We start from the raw sequence: 20,247 nt of genomic DNA, 5'->3' as shown, positions 1-20,247 counted from the left end.
TTCTTACCATGAGACCTGAATTTATTGGAAATGACTTTACAGATTATAGAGTGCTTACACAGTCAAAAAATAAAAATAAAAAAATGGAAAGCACAACTATTTAGCAATTTGGCAGCCTCATAGAGAGTAAACCTCACTAAGCTCTTAATCCGCTTAAATATGCAATACAATCGGACACCTATTAAGTGCTGGAATAGACGTTATTTCATATTTGAAGGAGATTATTCACAGTAACTGCAACATTGTGGGTTCGCTGCAAATCCTGCATCAAGGGACATTGGATAGTGAAGAACTGAACAATGCGAGCAGATCTTGAATACAGAACAAGATTGTACGAGTACCTGAAGAATTAATTCATCTGGGATGTGTGGCAACACTTCCCGCACTGTGTCAGCCATTGCAAGAAAACTTGATATGTCGTCGTTAGTATTCCTAAAGCGCAACCCACTGGTGTTTCCATTGTATCTGACAGTAGGGCGCATGGGAGGAGCAGATGAACCAGAAGCTGCAGATGGGTGGGCCATGGGCCAAAGACTCCATGAACTATCTTCAATGGCAGTATGACCATATGAATCACCCACAGATGCAAGGTGTCTCATCATCATCTGGCCAACCGAGCTAACTGCAGTGGATGGGCCAGCACCATCGAATCCTGGTCCTGGCCAAGGTGGCACCCAACCTGAATTCAACCCCATGCCTCTGTGAAGCCAAAGAAAACAAAATCACTCCAAATATGCATGATTAAATGCAGGAATTTGGACACAGTGACATGATAAAAGGTAAAGAGGCTAAACCTCCACAGGTTAGAGTCAGCAGTGTTCTCCTGCTGGTTAGAAAATGCCACCATAGGCGATAAGTGCCCAGGTCGGACACTTTGGTCCAATCCTGAACTTAATTGCCAAGCAAGCTGCTCATCACGCAAAACTTCTGCAGCCCAACTGCTTGCATAGTTTCCAGTCGCACCTGCAAAGAGAGGCCTTCGACAAGTCGGGCATGCATGCACTTCACTCAGACCTTGATCCAACCTGGCCAGTGATGTATCATAGCATCACAAAATGCATATTGTTGAAGAACATAAATGAGGATGCATCATTAAATGAATAGATAACACTTTGTAATCAGTAAAATGAAAATAAAAAATGTGAAAGAATAAAAAAAAAAAAACAAGGAAAAAACAGCAGATCTATCAGCTTAACCACATGTAAGCTTTTCAACAAAAAATAAAAATAAAAATAAATTCGTATTCTATTATTAACTCAAATTACTTATAGATTCCCTTAATACTATCACCTAAAACCATCACTCTCAACTTTTTTGTTTTGCATAAATGAGATTATAAATACAGAGAAAAGGGGGAAACCCCAAAATTACAAAGGAAAAGAACTCCCAACAACTAGGAGTTGGCCAGAGATTCCCTGATCAAGAACAAAATAAATTCAGACTATGAACAATTTGAAAAATATACCTCAAGAAGAGAACTGTATATCTTTACATAATCAGTAGATTACAAAACTAAATTTAAAAAATCAGACAAAGTTCAGCAAAGCGAAATTACAAAAGGACATGAATTAATCAAACAAAAAATAATGAACCAGTGGTTCAAATTCTCCCAGGCCGCCTACATGCATGAAAAATTTTATGAATACAGAAAAGGAGAAAACTAGTTGGTTTTTTTATAGTATATGCAGCAATATATAAAAATTCAAAAACTCCCAAACTCATCTCAAGTATATGAGCCATACCAAGACCTCAAGCATGCAAGATGGAAAAGGTGGTTGCAAGTCAGTCTTTTAGCTCTGGCCATTGGTTCCTGCAAGTTAATTAGACAATTATCACCTTCACACAACACAAGCTCCTAGTCTCAAAGATATTAAAACATCATGCAAACAAACAATAAGATAAACTTTACCCTGCAAATAGAACAATCATCATTGTAAGCATGCAATTCGTCTGCAGTAGCATCAGGAAGTACCCTATTGAAGCTACTTAATGCTTGCTTCAATTTGATGAAGCTTTTGACCCGCCTTATTATAGTGCTTACCAGTGCCTGTTAATAGACCAATGGATCAAAGTATGCCATTTTTTTTTATTGAACAAAAAGGTTGTAGCAGAGAAAAGAAGCTATTGTATAATAATTGAACACAATCAGATTGACTTTGGAAATTTTGCTAACAAAATGGTTGTAACGAACCAATTTCACAGGGAAACAACATTTCTTTTTTTTTTTTTTTTTTTTTTATAAAGAACCTTTCTTTTTTAATAAGATGCTTCATTAAAAGATGAAATAAAGATACAAACTAAAAGAGAGCTTTTCTAACAACAAGAGATTGCAGAGAAACACCTTGTTTAGCTAAAAACTCAGCAATACCATTTGCTGATCTAGGTACATGAGACCAAAAACAATCAAGAGAGGTAGTTATCTTCCTTATTTGATGAAAAATTCTCCAATCGCGCCAAGGAGGGTCTTTAACGTTTGAACACCAGTCAATAACCACCTTTGAATCTCCTTCAATAATGAGTGGAGTATTACAGTTATCCCGAAAAGTCACAAGACCTTGAAGAAGAGCAGACATTTCAGCATTGGTAGAATCTAAAACTCCCAGTGGACCTAAAAATGTTAGAAGCCGAATACCCATTGTATCTTGAATAACTCTTCCAATTCCTGCTTGACCAGGATTACCAAAAGAACTACCGTCAAAGTTCAGCTTTAAATAACCAATAGGAGGTTATTCCAGCTAACCATAATGGGAGGAAGAGATGGAACCGTCATATGAGCAATGATATTCCATGTATGCCGAAGGGAAATATTTTTCATGGAACTAAATTCAGATTGGGTGTGAAGCTAAGAGGAGATATGCCCTATAACCATTGACGCAGTCTCATTTTCAGGTCTGAACTCACAGGGAAACAACCTTGGCTGGGTGAGTTTGGAATTTCAATTAGCTAACATAGAAAGCTAACAGCTATAGTAGTAGTATTTTTTTTTAATGTTGATTACGCAAGCTCACTGCACTGAGACTAGAACCCACAACCTCACACTAAAAACCCTCCCATGTGGACATCGAGCCAAAGGCTTGATGCACACATATTATAAGATGTTTGCTTTGAAAATGATGTGAATGTGATTAAGAAAAAAGGGAAAATACAAAGGGCCCTAACAATGAAGGAATATACACACACACAAAAAAAAAAAGGAGAAACTGCAATGGAGTTGAATTGCTCGAAACATGATCTCACAGAGAAAACCCTGGGCACACAATGAGTCTGCCATATGATTGGCATACCTAGGAATACAAATGCAATGAACGTTCAGATACAGTTCGTCTACAACCATCATTCAATCTAGTAAAGAAAAAAAAAAGAATTTATAGAGCAGAAATTTAGGGTTTAAATTCTTAGACATGATATTCTCAAAAGTCATACCAGGGATCAGGGGTCCAGCACGTGTATATTAACGTACAAAAGAAAATAAAAGGAATAAAAAATAAGAAATCTTGTATTAAATTTCCAAAGTCAGCCATATTCAAGCCAATTCCAACACACTCATTGATATGGTATACTGATTCATATTCCAAATCAACTGAAAGGATCATTCTGATTGAATCAGACTATTCAAATTTCAAAATAACACTAAACACTTTTTCCAACTATGCCCGGGACCAAATGTGAATGCCACAACTATAACGAATTGGTGTGGTAGAAGCACCTACACGTAAGTTCAGGAAGAGGACTACATCCACAAGATGGAAAGCCATGCCATGAAGCCACCAGATATAAAAGTAATGACCAAGTCCAGTTAACAAAGTCAACAAGTCTAGCAGAAAGCCCAAGTTGCGCATAAGAATGCCTTTCCATTCACATAACGTACCTACATTTTTACAGTTCAGAATCAGTTTTAAATGCAATTTAATACTAGAAGACTCAGAGGAAAGTTATATCTTAAAAAATTAGAGAACCATCAGAAAACAATAAAAATGTAGGTGCCTGTTATCTATCCCATAGTAACCATATGAATGAGCCTGATTAAACCTTCAATAGGCATGCTAAGTGGCAGGTAGAGAAGAAAGTGTTGAAGCAGAATGATCCACTCTATTTTTTTATTTTATTTATAAAACAGAACGATCCATTCTATTGTTGTTAGAAAGAAGCGCAAATATAAAGAAATAACAAAAGAAGCATGAAATACATAGACGATGCACTCTTTTAAAACACAAACAATTACAATAATAGTATTTGACAATAATTAAATTCAGCCCTCACAAGGACAGCTAAACATCATCTACAAGAAGAAATTATAATTGAAAAGGTTACCTGCAGCTGATCTATCAAACAGACAGTGGTAGTCAGCATTACCATCAATTGACTGACGGCGGCACATGTCAATTAACTGAAAGCCATGAATCATAGTTGCCTACAAGGCAAATATCAAGTTTCACAAAAAAACAGTCAACCACAGTTCAAAAATCATTTTCGCCTTCCAATTTCCAGTGAAAACAAATTATGCCGGTGGCAGAATTACCTGGAGTGTTTCAAAACCAAGGCACAGGGGCTCAAACAATGAAAGCAAAAATATGCTAGAACCCAGAGAAGTGTATATTAAAAGGCACAGCCTTATCCTGTAAATCACCAATACAGCACATAAGAGATGTATCCCAAAACACAGGCCTTCTGAAAAAGAAGAAATAAAAAGATAAATGAGAAAAAAAATAATAAATCCAATAAAGATATGACAGAGAATTGACTCTCTAAAAATGTCACATATACAGAAGTAATTGGTTTTTGAAAAGAATCAAGATTACCAAAATGGAATTCAAAAAGTTTAATATACACTCTTGCTTGCAATACAAGAAACCTGATTCACTATTGACAAATTTTTCCATGTCAGAGACAATTAATGGAGATCTAAATTTCAGAGTTTTTTTCCTTTTTTTTTTAATGTTGAACCCCTTTACCCTGGCGAGATTTTGAACCCAATTCCTCGTATGAGATTGCTCATAACACCATTCAGCCAAAGGCCCAATCCACGTAGAAATCAAGAATTTAGACTTTACTCAAGGAAGAATGAGAAGCGTCCCATAGAAATGAGAATGAAAAGCGTACTGCATATAAGGCCACCAGATACCATCCCAACGCATTTCAATTCCAAATGAATTCATCGACAGGATCCATTAACATAACAATTCTCAAAAATTGAAGGGATGCGACAAGGCCCTGAAGCTTCACTTTTCCCAAGGACTATGCAAATCACAATACCAATTGGATAGACATGCACTGAGAGAAAGGAAGGCCTCAAAGTTCATGAGTGAAGGCACCATTTTTTTGTTTTTTTATTTGTCCTAAGACAAATTGCAGGCCTGAAGTCCAGCAGTCTTCACTTTTTCTTTTTCTTTTTTTTGAAAAGTGGGAAATTCAACCAAAAGCAAAAGACAAGCACAGAGGTGCTGGCTAGACACCAACAGAAAGTTTACAACAAGGTATTGACTAAAACATCACCCGTAGCAAGTCGATCAGCAGTAAAATTTTGCCAACTGATAACCAAGAAACCAAACAATTTTTTTTATTTTTTTTTAGTAAATAGGTGTATATATTGCTAGAAGAAAAGGGAAAGAGTACAATACCTGGCTAAAAAGGACCTTCCTCCACAACAAGATGTTGGAGGGAAATGCCTAATTTAGCCTATATATCCGCAAGGTGATTAGCGGATCTAGGAATGTATTTCCAATTACATTGCAATTGAGAAATTAAATTACAGATATCCTCAAACAAATTCCAGTGCCGCCAAGGGGGTTTAGAAGACTTCTTGCACCAATTGAAAACGACTTTTGAGTCTCCTTCAACGCAAAGAGAGCCCACCAGCCGTTGCTTGAAAAATTTTAAACCACTATACAGCCCAGAAAGCTCAGCAGTAATTGAGTCAGATACTCCAATCAGCCCAGCAAATGAAAAAAGAAGATTCCTATTCTCGTCATGGATGAGCCCTCCAAATCCAGTAGGCCTGAGGTAGCCAAAAGCGCTTCCATCAAAATTTAATTTGAAATGTCCCATAGTGCAGAGGAATTGCTGATCAAATCTCCACAAATGATCATGATGATGCTGCCCTGTAATCAATTCTCTATGTAGGTTTTGTGGTGAAAAACAAAAAGTTCACCATATGCCATTAGATTTTCAAATCAAGGGTACAATTCTCAACAAGTTTGTATAAGCTGCTGCTTCCCATCCTCCACTGATTTGATGGCCCAGAACTTTGCTCAGAACTTGCCACATATAGGTTTAGCTCTCTGGGAGGCTTTTGTTGCTGTTGTCCAATGGCAATTGTGGAGAGAACGTAATAACTGAAGTTTCAGCAGGACCTCCTCCTCACTGCGTCTGTCATGGGCCAATGTTTATAAAGCTCCTAAATTCCTCTCCCATTATCAGAAAGCATTGGAAATTAGTCTCCACTTTGTGAAGCATCAACCGCCGACCGCTGTTTCCTGAATTCCACCTCCCATTGGAAGCCTCAAATTGAATTTGGATGTAGCTCCTATGACTTGGTGGGATAATTAGGGACCATGGCTATCTGTTCTATTTGCATTTTCTGGTTCAATTGGCTGGAAAGACTCAGCTGAAGCTGAAATAAGGGCACTTAATCAAGGTTTGCATATTTCCTTGGAGAATTTTTCAGCACCTTTAATAATAGAAAAAGATTCAGCAATTCTCATAAGTTTGATGAAAGAAAAGTTGAGGCCTCCTTGACATTTCAGATACATTCAAGGAGAAATCAAGGATGCTTGTAGAACTTTTGATGTTTTGTTGCAGCATAACTAAGGTCTGAATATTCTATTGCTGATGCATTAGCTAAAGAGGGTGTGGTTTGCCCATCTCTTGCATTTGGGAATTCCTTCCCCATTTAGTGTGTTGGGTTCCCTATATTGTATTGTACTGAATTCTTTATCAGTTGTATGAAAGCTATTCAACATTTCCAAAAACACAGCTCCACAGATGAGAAGCAACCTTCTAAATACCTTGACATAAAACTGGCCTTGTCATAGAAAGGGATAGTATCATGAGGGAGCAAACACTCTGCTGTTAGCAGTATTTGGAAGAAAATAAACTTTCTCCTAAAATATGTCTTTAGCTCTGTTCATTGACCAACTGTCTATTATTTCAAGACCGATGTGATGATTTTCCTGAGGACTGCTCCAAAATCAAAAGAACTGTAGAAGAATAACTCACTCGAATGCCAATCATGTTAAGAATTAAACGCCCTAATTCTAAACTAACGAGAGCAATAATAATAAACGTGGAAGAAGGGAAAAACAAGCACAAAAACAAACAACAAGATTTATACAGGCTTGCCTCACGAAAACTACGTCCTGTCTTCTGCCACTGTAGAAACCCACTATGAAGATGAAATACTTTATAAGAGATCTGCGACCAACTCAGTGTACAACGTTAAATAGGCTCCACAACTTAACAAATCAAACTTCAAATCACTTAGCTTCAGCAGTCAATAAATGTGTTCTAGCTATGCAAGAATACCAAACAATGATCCTCCACACTTATGTCAAGAGCTGGGGTTACCAGGGAGAGGAATTTCATTGTTCTTAGACTATCAACTAAGCTTAAAGGTCGAAAAACTACCCAGAGTAAGATGAAAAGGATAGCAGTGCCAAAATATTGTGTCGCTAGATAGTTGTGCCAAGAGATTTTCTACAATAGCTGAGATTCTTATTTGCCAATGTATCTTAGGTAGTTACCAAGGGTAGGTGTACTGGTTTTCCAATATGTACTAGACACACTGAAATTCGATCTATATCAACTGATATGTTTTCTTGTATTAGTCTGTATCAATCTACACCCCATATCAGCTAGGTGAGATCCGACAATATGCCATTCCCTAGTTATAGTAGAGAAAAAGAAATAAACAGTGCTTCCAGTGCTACATGTTAAATAGGGATAATGGGGCATAATGCCATGCCCATCTGGAGCATGCTACAATGCTTAGAACTGCCATTATGTAGAACCTTCCAATATGCTGTTGGCAGTTTGCTGCAAGCTCCCCGAGTAAAAATAGTACAGACTGGTCGCTATGCTGCCCCTGATCAGGCTAGGGATGAAGAAATGTTAAGGTACTCAGGACATGTATCACCCAATTCCTGATAAGCTCAGCAGAATTACCAATCGGGATGTCTCCTTACCGATTAGTGTTTGGAAAAGTGTGTCATTGTTATGCACCTAGCCAATACTACCCAAAAGACCGGCCTATTAGGAACGGAAGACATAGGTACTTAACCCCAGGACCATAACATCACACCCCACTTTCACGAGCCGACGACCATGGCGGCGCAACAACACTGGCCTGACCCGGTTTCTGCCGACCCTACCAGTAATTTTAATCCAGCCTTTGCGCGCGACGCAGTGACACTGGCCCGACCCGGTTTCTGCCGACCCTACCAGTTATTTTAATCCAGCCTCTGCACGCCCTGGGAATCGAACTCGCGACGTGGGAGTCTGCTCTGATACCAAATGTTAAGCACCGAGCCAATACTACCCAAAAGACCGGCCTATTAGGAGCGGAAGACATAGGTACTTAACCTTAGGACTATAACAATCATCTCCCTGTTGAGTTGGAGCATAAAGCTTATTGGGTTGTAAAGAAGTTTAATTTTGATTTGAAGGCAGTAGGGGAAAAGCGACTTCTTCAATTGAATGAGATGGATGAGTTCCGAAACAATGCTTATGAAAATGCAAAGATTTACGAAGAACGGATGAAGAAGTGGCATGACAAACAGATTCTTCACCGTGAGTTTGCTCCAGGACAGCAGGTTTTACTTTTCAATTCACGACTCAAACTCTTCCAGGGCAAGTTAAAATCAAGATGGACAGGTCCTTATACAATTGACAAAGTTTCAGCTTTTGGAGCAATAGACTTGAAAGACAAGACAGGGAATATATTCAGAGTTAACGGTCAGAGATTGAAGCACTATTATGGAGAACATGTGGAGAGGAATTGTGCACTTGTTCCTCTTGGAAACCCTAATTGACAAAGATTGAAAAGTCTGGCTGTCGACTTTAAAACAAGCGCTTATGGGAGGCAGCCCATTGAACTTTCTTTTATTCCTCTATTTTTAATTATTTTTATTTTATTTTTATTTTTTAATAATTTAAATTTTTATGCAAGCTTATTTAGCATGAATAAAGAGCTAAAAATTACAAACTATGACTGAATCACCATTAAACCAGGGAAATTCCGTTCATTTCTTCAATCTTTCTCACTTTTGAATTACAATAATATTTTTATTTATTCATTATATTTATTTTTTAATTACTGTATTATATTAGTGATTTAATAGTGGTAATTAAAATATTGTTAAATCAAGCATTTGATAAATTATTTTGGTTTAATTAACCCATTTTTATAATTAATAAAACCAATGGTTTAAAATTTAACGGAAAAATATTATTAATTAATAATATGTAAAAATATATAGTTGTTAAAGTAAGCATTTGATCAATTATTTTTGTTTAATCATCCCTTTTTATATTAAAGTATATCTTATGTTATTAATAAATTAATTACTTAATTTATTATATTCGTTTCTATTATTTTTAAATTTTTTTTTTATAATTAATCATGTGCACAGTTAATTGGCTCACGTAATTACTGTATTAATGTACAATAAACTGCAATAAATAATATAATTTCCAGTTTAATTAATTAGTATATTAATATATTTTAATTATACATTAAATTACTTATTAGTGTAGTAATCATGTTTGTTTCACCTAATTTGGCGTTTAGGTATTATGTTTTATTTAATTATATTATTACAAGATACTCATTATCTTGTTTTTGTTATATTTCTCATTTTGGGGCACTAACACTAGAAATTGTTTTCCAGTGCACATGAACTCATCCACACTAACACCAAATTTGAAGTTCATCTTGACACTAGAGTTGACTAACCCCCCCCCCCCACCCCCCCCCCCCCCCTCCTCTTTGATTATAACAGCTTGAATTTTTTTCATATATTTGTAGATCATTTAGAGTGTTTACCATAAGTTTGGTAAAATTTTCTTTTAATTCTTCGAGATGAGTTATTAATTCTTCTTGAAGAATTTCTATTATAGTTTTTATTTCGATTTCTAATCCTTGGCATAAGAAACCGACATATTTTGGAGAATATTTCTCACTATAGCTTTTCAAGTAAAATCTATGATGTATATCTCCAACTAAATCGACGATATTATTTAATATTGGATTTTCCTCACTATGTGACCCATGTGGATAGCCTAGAATTGAAAATACCTGAGTTTGTCCTGTTTTGAGTACAATATTACTCGAAGGACCATTAAGTCCTTTTTGACTCACAAATTGTGTTTTTTGGTACATTTTGTTCCAAATGTATGGGATTTGACCTAGTAGCAAGCCGTAACCATGGGGGGTGCATAAATACTTCTTTCTAAACACTTAAGCACTTTGGGAAGTTCTAAAAGTATTCTAAAGCTCTAGCTCTGATACCATTTTTTAACGACACACAATTTATCCTAAATATGCCCAACATGTCTTCTATTGCTACCTAATATGTTCGGGTTTTGACACTAATCTTGTCGGCTTATCACTAAGTTGGATAAATTGCTATAACAACCTCACAGTTTTCAAGGTCCACAAACGTACATGTTAACTAATGCAGCTCCTTAGTTGCTTTAGCAAGATAGAGCACAACTCCGTTTCATTATCTACCTCGGAGCGTAACCAAATATATTCGGTTGATAACAGATTCGTTGTTTGGCATATTCTATACTATACCGTTTTTAACAGGACTGATAGACTAAAAAAATAACTGTTCAAAAAATACTATTCATGATTTCTTTTCCAACATTGTTCATACATACGGCTCATATACTGAAAAATAATACAAATTCTATAGTATAGATACTGGAAAATACATACTACAGTACACCCCAGGTTACCGACCGGTCACTCGTCGATTTCTTGTTTTTACTTAGCCAAAATGGCTTAAATGGCACATACCTGTGCAGTCGCCGGAAATCGCCTTCTTCTTCGCTCCGATTTCTTCCTTCGTTTTTTCAATGATCCTTTTGGAATGCTGAGAGTCCAATTTATAGATTTTAGTTTTTTTATTTTTTCGATTTTATCCCTAAAAGGAATGGTTGTAAGGAAAAATGTAAGGGCATTCTTGACTTTTCTTTTAATTACAAAAGTACCCTTGCATAATTGGGCAGTAGAACCAAAAGTAAGGCTAAATTGGTCTTTTCATGTTGTGGTGTCATCTTTGCTGAAGTAGGATCATCTTTTTGCTTTTTGTCATGCTGACACGAGCTGTGATGTGTCTTTTCTCACAGTCGTTTGCTGACATGTCTTTTCTTTGACGGTTTAGAGAACATCATTTTCAAAAACCTTCTTTGTACAGAGACTGCACACATGATGGGCTTCAAAAGCTTATTTGGCTAAGGCACAAAATTTTTCTTTCCTTATAACTCTTTGATACTATCGTCAATGGAACTGTAGTCTTATGGACGAAAGTTTTCTTTTTTAGGATTAGGCGCTGCAAGTATTGCACCATGGTCCTTATCCCAATTGCTCGTCGGTAGCTCCACTTAGCTTTTGGGCATTCTTTAACCTTTAGCTTGATTTTCAGGTTGAATTGAGGAAATTCATCATCATTTTCCATTATGGTTTCAAGAGTAATTACCGAAAGAATTGGTAAAAACTTATCTGGGCCAGTGATTTCAGCAATTGTCAAAACGAACTTTAATCGTAACGACTTGCATTTTACCACTAAAACAAATGCTTTTCAAGCATCTGTAATATTCTTAAGAAGAAATTCTAAAGGACGCTAGTCATTAACCTTTACCAGGATTTGACTGATGAGGCCATATTCGAATAAAATTCGAATATATTTGGATTCTGTCTCCGGATATATAACTATCTTGTTCCAGATTTTGCTGGAGTCAATAGTCATACATAGAATATGAATTCCATCACCAATCCGTTGATTCCACACTTGGAACTGAGCTTGGTGATCAATTATCTCAAGCCTTAGCGAAATTTCCTCAGAAATTATTTCAGAGAGTTTGAGTGATTTTATTTTTCGAAGAAAATTCAACTCACTTGTATCGCTTAACACTGGTTTACCTAAGTTTTTCAACCATGTAAACTCGGAAGGGGTAATTACACACGACTTAAAATATTTCTCTTTTGTAGACGTCTCTGTTTCCTCGAGGAGAGGATCCGTTATAACTACTTCCTTTCCAACTTGAGACTGGTAGGTAGAAGTCTCTAAATCCTATGTCATCAGAGAAGACTAAGTTAAGATTTCCTTCTCATGCCTCGCATGACTAGTAGAAATCCCGGGTCGACCTTCATTCTTTAGAATGATATAGTCATCCACCACCAACTTATTAGACTATATCATGACTACTCTAAATAGTAATTTTTGAATAATGTTTTATTGAATAGTGTTTAAATATTTAAATGTGCTAAAAACAATATAGTATAGAATATGCCAAACAACGAATCTGTTAGCAACCGAATATATTTGGTTATGCTCCGAGGTAGAAAATGAAAAGAAGTTGTGCCCTACCTTGCTGAAGCATATAAGGACCCCCATCGGTTAACATGTACAGTTTGTGGACCTCTAAAAACTGCGAAGTTGCTTTAGCAATTTATCCAACTTAGTGGTAAGTCGGCAAGATTAGGGTCAAAACCCCCATTGGTTACGACCTGTTACTAACAAAATATACCAAAAAACACAATTTGTGAGTCAAAAAGGACTTAACGGTCCTTTGAGTAATACTGTACTAAAAACAGGACAAACTCAAGTATATCCAATTCTAGGCTATCCACATGGATGGCATAGTGATGAAAATCCGGTATTAAATAATATCGTCGATTTAGTTGGAGAAATACATCATAGCTTTTACTTGAAAAGCTATAGTGAGAAATATTCTCCAGAATATGTCGGTTTCTTATGCCAAGGATTAGAAATAGAAATAAAAACTATAATAGAAATCCTTCAATAAGAATTAATAACTCATCTCGAAGAATTAAAAGAGAATTTTACCAAACCTATGGTAAACACTCTAAATGATCTACAAATATATGTAGAAAGGCAATTTAAAAATTCTCATATTCTAAAACCCATCAGACAATTAAAAGCAAACGTTTTAAAAATAAAACCAAATAAAGAAGAAATTCAAGTTGTTATAATCAAAATAGCTGAAATTAAAAAACTTCAGAATGTCGATAGGTCTCAATTATTGACCGAAATCGAAATGATAACAGATAAAGTTGAACTTAGGGATCTAGTAATACATTATACTACCCTTATGATCACTATTCATCAGTTGGAACGACTACTAATAGTCTTATACCAAAAATTAGAAGAGTTATGCGCATACTTGTATGCGTAGCAAGAGGAATCAACACTGGAAAAGTTCTAGTTAAAGATTCCAAAAAAATCATAGAATTATTCAAAAATATTGGATATTCAGAAAGCAAAATGGTCGAAGAACTTGACCCTAGAGAATTAACTTGGCCACCAGGCAAACTCTCCGGCTAAGGCAGGTGTGTCTCTCCAACACTTTGTTGTGGAGTCATGCCCCCAAATTTAGGTTTGTATTTTCCTCCCCTTGTCTATCAATATACGCACTTTTATCAAAAAAAAAACTTGGCCAACAGAATGGGTAACCCAACCAATGGCACCAAGACACTTACCTCTATCTCGAAAAACAATAAAGGAGATAGAAGGAAAATTGGTTACCACCGACACCAGAAACAACTTTTCTCTTGAACCAGCTAGACCCTCTACCAGTAGAGCTTCTACTAGTACCAGTTTCGAAGGAATAGTAAACCCCCGGCCAAATGCCTATATTCCTCTTCACATAGACGAAGGAACATAACCAATTCACAAGAGCTTTGACTCCTGTCCAAAATAGTGACTTACAAAAAATAGTCACTTATTCTCAACAAACATTAGAATCTAGTACCAAGACTTTAACAAAAATAAACTTCATATACAATTCATTCAGACATGAAAAAGTTTTAAAATGCCAAAATATTCTAGAAACAATTCTAGAAAAGGTAGATGAAGGAAAGAGTCCTGTCTTCTTTAGTGAATTAACAGAACACAAAAAAAGTTTAGAAAATTTAAACAAAGATAAAATGCAAGATATCTTAGATTACCAAATTAGCAAAATCAACCACCTCGAGTATTGTGCCATGACAATTCGACTACAGTAACCTTCCAATGTACCTCAAACATCCAAGCCATTTAGCAAGGAGATTTTCAAGGCCTCCGTGGATTTGATTCTCATGCCCTCTAGTTCTTTTGGCAAATAAACTCCTTTTCAGTTTTTTCACTGATGCCTTATAGGCCATTTACCCATGCAGAAGAATCACGTTTAAAGAGCAGCAATGTGTCAACAGCCACTAAGATGAAGGGGGTGCTTTTCTCAGTAAACTTGATCTTTGACTATGGCAAGGCACGAAAGAAAGGACAAAATGAGATTTGGAAGCCCATGCAGGGGGGAGTAACCAAACACTATATTTTTTTGAAAAGGATTTCACTTTAATTATTTGTTTTTAAGTATCAAAGGCATTTCTTAGTTGTACCAGGACTGACTACTTCACATGCCCACATAGTACCCCAAGTAGGAATTCTGTGAGTTTTCTTCTTTTTTCCTGAATAACAAGAATATTTTTTAACTATAAAAAGAAATTGAAGAATCTATTTGATAACCAGCCTATACACCATTCATAGCAATGTATCAACTATTCAAGTTCTGAAGACACCTACTATAAGCTCTCAAGTCTATATTCCTAGCTACCTGTTGCTTGATTTTTTTATTGAACATCTCTTCAGTTTTTCTTCCCATTTCAGTGATGGCTACATTATGGTTTAAGACCTAATAAATCACTAACAAAAAAAATAAACATGTCCGCATTCAAGTTGGACATCATTCTACCAGCCATAAATTATCTAATATTCCTTGTATGGATATAGATAAACATTTCTTTTTATAAGAATATAGGAAAGCACTTTTTTATAAGAATCTAGGAAAGACTTGCTAGACCAATAAAAACTACCAGATATCTGCTTCAAGATTTCAGTACACAGATTCAAGAGAAGTGGCCTCTGAAGCAGGAAGAGAGCTAAATTACCCACTGAAGAGACTCCTACTGTTACCAACAGTTGACCATTCACTAGGAAAGGAGGATTGAAGAGACTGTAATACACATAGTTGGTACATACTGGTGTGCTGAAGAGATTAGCATAAGGGGTAGCATCAATATTAGTTATGTTGAAACCAAAATAATGTTAGACACTACAGCCAAACTATGTCTGGTAGTAAAGAAACATCAGTTATAGAAGACGAGCAGGCCAAGTTAAGAATTTTGAGGTCAACATTCCATATCAAGAAATAAAAAAATCATAAGAGAACATATGAAAAGCACAAAGATAGCCTGAATAGACCATCCAGCTATTATGAGCAGCAGGTGTCAGCAAGAAAAAGTGCCAACACCAGGGCACATGGTGAGGAAACCCAGGGCTAGGAGCTAGCAGAAAATAGTGCAGATAGAAGAACTCAAATGTATGCAACCCTGACAAGTTAAGACATTGAATTCCAATAGTAACTTTTGTTAAAGAGCAGGTTTCTAGCCTCAGGAGAAGTATAAATAGTCAACCAAGCAGTCCTTTTACAGTCGCAATACAAAATGAAATATTCCTTCTCAATCAAATCTAACTTTTGTTGAGCAGGTAAAATTTGATGAAACTTTCTAAAGACAAATTTTTATAATAAAAAAAAAGTTGGAAGAATACCATAGTAAGTCAACCAAAAGAACCAATAGTAAGACTGAAAACACCCGAAAATATGCCCAAGGAGTAGCAGATGGTGAAGCATTCAACCGTTCAAGTCTCTCTCTAGCTAATCCTTGAAACATCTGTAGACAAGATTTAGATCAGATATGCATAAGCAACCACTAGAAAATAGCCCCTTCCTCAACACACTTGTAGCAGATGAACAAACAGTAGCATATTCAGATGCAATTACCTTCAGGGAACACAGAACTGTTAACCAGGTGGACCACAAGGCTGCTTGAAAAATGGTAGGCGGGACCACCAAAGGAAGAAAAGTTCCCTGACAATAGACTCAGAAGAAATATGCATTGATTAATGAGAGATAATTGCAGAAGAAGCTGCAAAATCTGTAAAGAGAAATGCACAGTGCTCATACCTTGTAAACAACATAGTTAACAAGGCGTTCCACCACCTTTCGAGTTTCTGAAGGATAGAGCTTCACAAAGAAAATTGTCTGAAAAGGCATAAGAAAAGAAATAAAAAAGGAAAACAATCCATATGTAAGTAATTGAAGTGGTTCAAAAATAATATAAGTAACAGTCATCAATCAAGAACATAATGAACAGACCATTCAAAAAGAAAAAAAGATAAAAAATCAATAAGTTAATTTCATCACCACCTGAAAGCAAGCAGTAAAAAAAAAGAGATGTTTTCCCTAAACGTATTAGATAAGTGCTCTACACCTCAGTCATGAGACAGTCATTTACATGAGCTAAACAGCATATATAATAAGATGCATAGGTTGGGATATCTAATAGTTGTTTCTGGTTTCAACATTTGCAGCATAAGTTTGAGGCTAATTAGGATGACCCTGAAGGACAGTAAGTGACACAATAAAACAGTTAAAAAGTTATCGTAGACATGCAGGAAGGTAGCAAAACAAAGCTGTTTCACATAGCTTGTAAAGAAAACCAATATTTGGAAAATGAAAAAGAAAACACAAAAAATGTTTAAAAATGAACATGAAAGATGCTTTTATGTATGGAAATTAAAAGGGCCCTTTTTGCTTTAAAAATTCAGAACCACCTCCACGTTGTCAAAATCAACTACTTTAAATAGCATCAGCTTCCAGTTCTTTGAAAGAGGTGATTTTCAAAATAAATCACAAGGACTTTATGTGGCTTACAGAGTAAACATATCTCAGTACGTCCACTTGACCAAAGACTTTATTTATGTATTAGACAAATTTATCCTACTCAGTAAATGCCCCATAAAAGGCCAAATAGTAGGCCAAGGGCTTAAGAAAATTAATTTTGCGTCCAAAACAAGAAAAAAAATGCATTTTTATACTTATATAACCAGGCACCCTCGGCCATTGGAATTAATTACTTTACCTTAATACATAGAATAACCAGAATGAACAAGTTTATTGAGAAGTTCGCCAGCAATCCAATAGTGATATATGAACCCAAAAGCAGCTCAAGGGCACGAGTTGTATTCCCTGAATCAAGTCCGGTATCACCTAAAGATCCATCTGATTGGAGCTTGACCAGTTCTGAAGTTGTCCACCAGTGGAGGCCTGCAAGGCTCAACAATGTACACACAGCCGAGGCAGCTAAGTAACTCACGCCCATTTTGAAAATTTAAGACTTGTCCACCAAAGAGCACCTCCACAAAGTTCATCAGAACAGCTATTTGATCAGTTCTCCATACAAAAATTTATGCTGCTAAGTCCGCTATGGGAAATGAAAATCCCCCAAAAACTCACATAGTACTCACACTTCTCCGCACTCAAAGTAAATCATCAGAAAGAAAAGTTTCTTACATGACGTTCACAAAACCTGCAAGAAAATTGAATTTAGAAGTCACTTATGGAAACAGAAAAATGAACACTTCCCCAAACATCAAAACAAACCATAATTAACACCTCGTTTCAAAAAAATCATCCCAAATGCGAGCAGAGTAGATAGAAAAAAGAAAAAAATCCCATTTGGACCAAAAATCAAGTAATTCACAAATTTCAAATCATTATACGAACATACCATAACCAATAAGCCCAATAACAGGAGACAGAACACTAAACCAAAACACTGGACAACAAAAAGTGATCCAAAACCAAAAACCCACAATTTAACATAGAACAGTCAATCAATGCAAAACAAATTTCCTTACAGATTTCAACCCCAACACGCGATGCCCCCCCAAAAAAAAGGGAATCGGAGGGAGTTAAGAAGAGGCAACGGTGTCTTTCAAATGGCAACGTCAGACATCTTCAACATATAAAAGAAATGTTCAAGAAGAAAAATCTGTTCCCTCTCTTCCTTCTCCTAATGGCGATGGTCTTCGCTTTACGCCTGTCGTCCAGCATCCCCCTCCCCAACTCTGCATTCATGTTTTACCCCTTTTACCTGCTTTTTGTTTTCTTATCAACCAAAAGAATATATGTTCCTCCTACCGATTAAACATTCGGTGCTCCAAATGGAGCAGCAAAAACTGATGTCATCCAATCTCTCTAATAGATGGGTCCTGACAATGTCTAATGTAGAGGAGCAAATCTGAGTTCTGTCTACATATTGTCCTTGTGTCGACCTATATCACCGTATCTGATATGTCAAAATCCAATATTAAGCGACCAATATGCTAGGCTATATGCCCGCCCATGCTTAAAAGTAAGGGTGGACATAGGGGTCTCTACGTTTCATAATACAAGGTATTAGATGAAATACAATATATCATGTCTCACAATTGTTTTTTTTTTAAATAATCTTAAATAATGTGATCTAATGCACAATATGTGTCAAGTGGTGCTTGTATGGGTATAGACATAAAAAAGTTAATTATCAAAATTAGGACCTTAATTAATGGTCTAAATCATCAAAATTGATCAACAATCAGATAAATTATATGGTTTTTGGAGTGGAGAAAACACAAAGAAATTTATTAGAACTCCAAATCCAAAACTCTACTAAAATCCTCACAAATGATCAGATAAATTATATGGTTTTTGGAGTGGAGAAAACACAAAGAAATTTATTAGAACTCCAAATCCAAAACTCTACTAAAATCCTCACAAAGGTTGCAAAAAGTAGAAATCTAAGTTGCAACTCTATCAAATTCCCTTAAAGTCATCATGGAATTTGCACCAAGTCCACTCTATCGCAACTCTCTCATCCCTCCCATGCCTAAAAATCTTGTCATAACTCTATCAAAATCCCTTGTAGCCATCTCAAAGTTGACACTCTACCGCAACTCCATCTCTCGCAATGCATAGAATTCCTATTGCGACTCTTTCAAATTCCCCCAAAACCATCACGGAGCTTGCTCCAAGCAAACACATTGTTGTAATTTTGTCATCCCTTTCAATGTCTCAAACTCAACTTAAGCCAAAAGCCGTATCAGATTTTTACAATAAAGGTAGCAACAAAAAGCTTAACCGCTACTTTGCCACCATCTTTAGACTCTCCATTGTAATATGAGGGCAAATTTTTTTATCAAGCACCAAGTGAAGACTAGTAGTAAAATTGAAGCTAGTAAACTAAGGGAGGTTGTAGTTCACCGTTAAGCTATTAAAATAGGGGTGGTGTCGAATCGAGCCGAGTCCGAACCTGCCTATGTTTGAGTCGGACTTGATTTAAATATTTTGAACTCGAGCTCGAGCTCGAGCTAAGCCTAGTCTCGAGCCTAAAATTGTAATCGAGCTCGAGCCCAATAATTTTAACCGAGTTTGAGCTCCAACCTACATTTAAAATTTTGCGTAAAATACATGTCAAATAAATTGTATATAAAATTATGCACAAATTTTACATAAAATTGGGCATGATCTCTACTTCAAATTGGACACAACCTATGTATATATATACATAAAAACAACATAAAAGTATACATAAAGTTTATTCAATAATCAAACACAAAAACATTCCTTTGAAAAGCAACGCTAGTTTTGTCCATTTGTATTCAATCAGATCATTCTGATTCAGGAAATGGAAAACCAGATCATTGAGACAGAGAAATTTTTTAAGAAAAATGGTTTTGGTTGACTTAATCGCATGCCTATTTTTTTGTTTTTTCTTTGGAGCATGGATTCATACAACAACAATTCTGAAATGCTACTAGTATGTTCTTTTGAAAAAACTTCAGTGGAGTTAGCATTAAGAGAGTACCTCAAACAATAAGAGGGGCTACAAATTGCAGTTGCATCCAGCATCATGCAGTTTCTTTACCAATTTGTACCTCAAACAAGTTCGTAAAAATTTCTAGCCTTCCAAAACACAAGTGATAATGTTGAACCGTAAAAATTTCTAGCCTTCCAGAATTCAAGTGATAATGTTGAACCAAATACCAAGGTGTAAGCATATTAACTCCACTGCCTATACTAAACAAGTATAGGCAGAGGCTTTTTTTATATTTTCAAGGAGTAGGATAGATTTCTGAAATACCC

The 20,247-nt window shown here is 36.0% G+C and overlaps 1 protein-coding gene across 1 annotated transcript; it reads right to left on the bottom strand.

The window, feature by feature from the left end:
- Nucleotides 1-18,275, bottom strand: LOC137948126 (E3 ubiquitin protein ligase RIN2-like). Its single transcript, XM_068794086.1, has 13 exons — nucleotides 17,982-18,275; nucleotides 17,204-17,650; nucleotides 16,246-16,323; nucleotides 16,063-16,149; nucleotides 15,831-15,952; nucleotides 4,520-4,616; nucleotides 4,312-4,411; nucleotides 3,711-3,868; nucleotides 1,910-2,047; nucleotides 1,743-1,810; nucleotides 795-1,025; nucleotides 342-699; nucleotides 1-262 (listed from the first exon to the last, which is right to left on the bottom strand). Exons 2-13 carry the CDS (start codon nucleotides 17,441-17,443, stop codon nucleotides 206-208), a joined length of 1,734 nt encoding a protein of 577 aa, XP_068650187.1. The 5' UTR covers nucleotides 17,444-17,650; nucleotides 17,982-18,275; the 3' UTR covers nucleotides 1-205.
- Nucleotides 18,276-20,247: the final 1,972 nt, after the last annotated feature.

Source organism: Aristolochia californica, unplaced genomic scaffold (assembly GCF_029961685.1).
Source record: "Aristolochia californica isolate CCGP_79_NKW_82.1479 unplaced genomic scaffold, dmAriCali1.0.hap1 SCAF_13, whole genome shotgun sequence".
In the NCBI taxonomy this organism is placed as follows: domain Eukaryota; kingdom Viridiplantae; phylum Streptophyta; class Magnoliopsida; order Piperales; family Aristolochiaceae; genus Aristolochia; species Aristolochia californica.
Note: the sequence above shows the minus strand (reverse complement) of the source record. Positions and strands in the feature narration are given on the sequence as shown.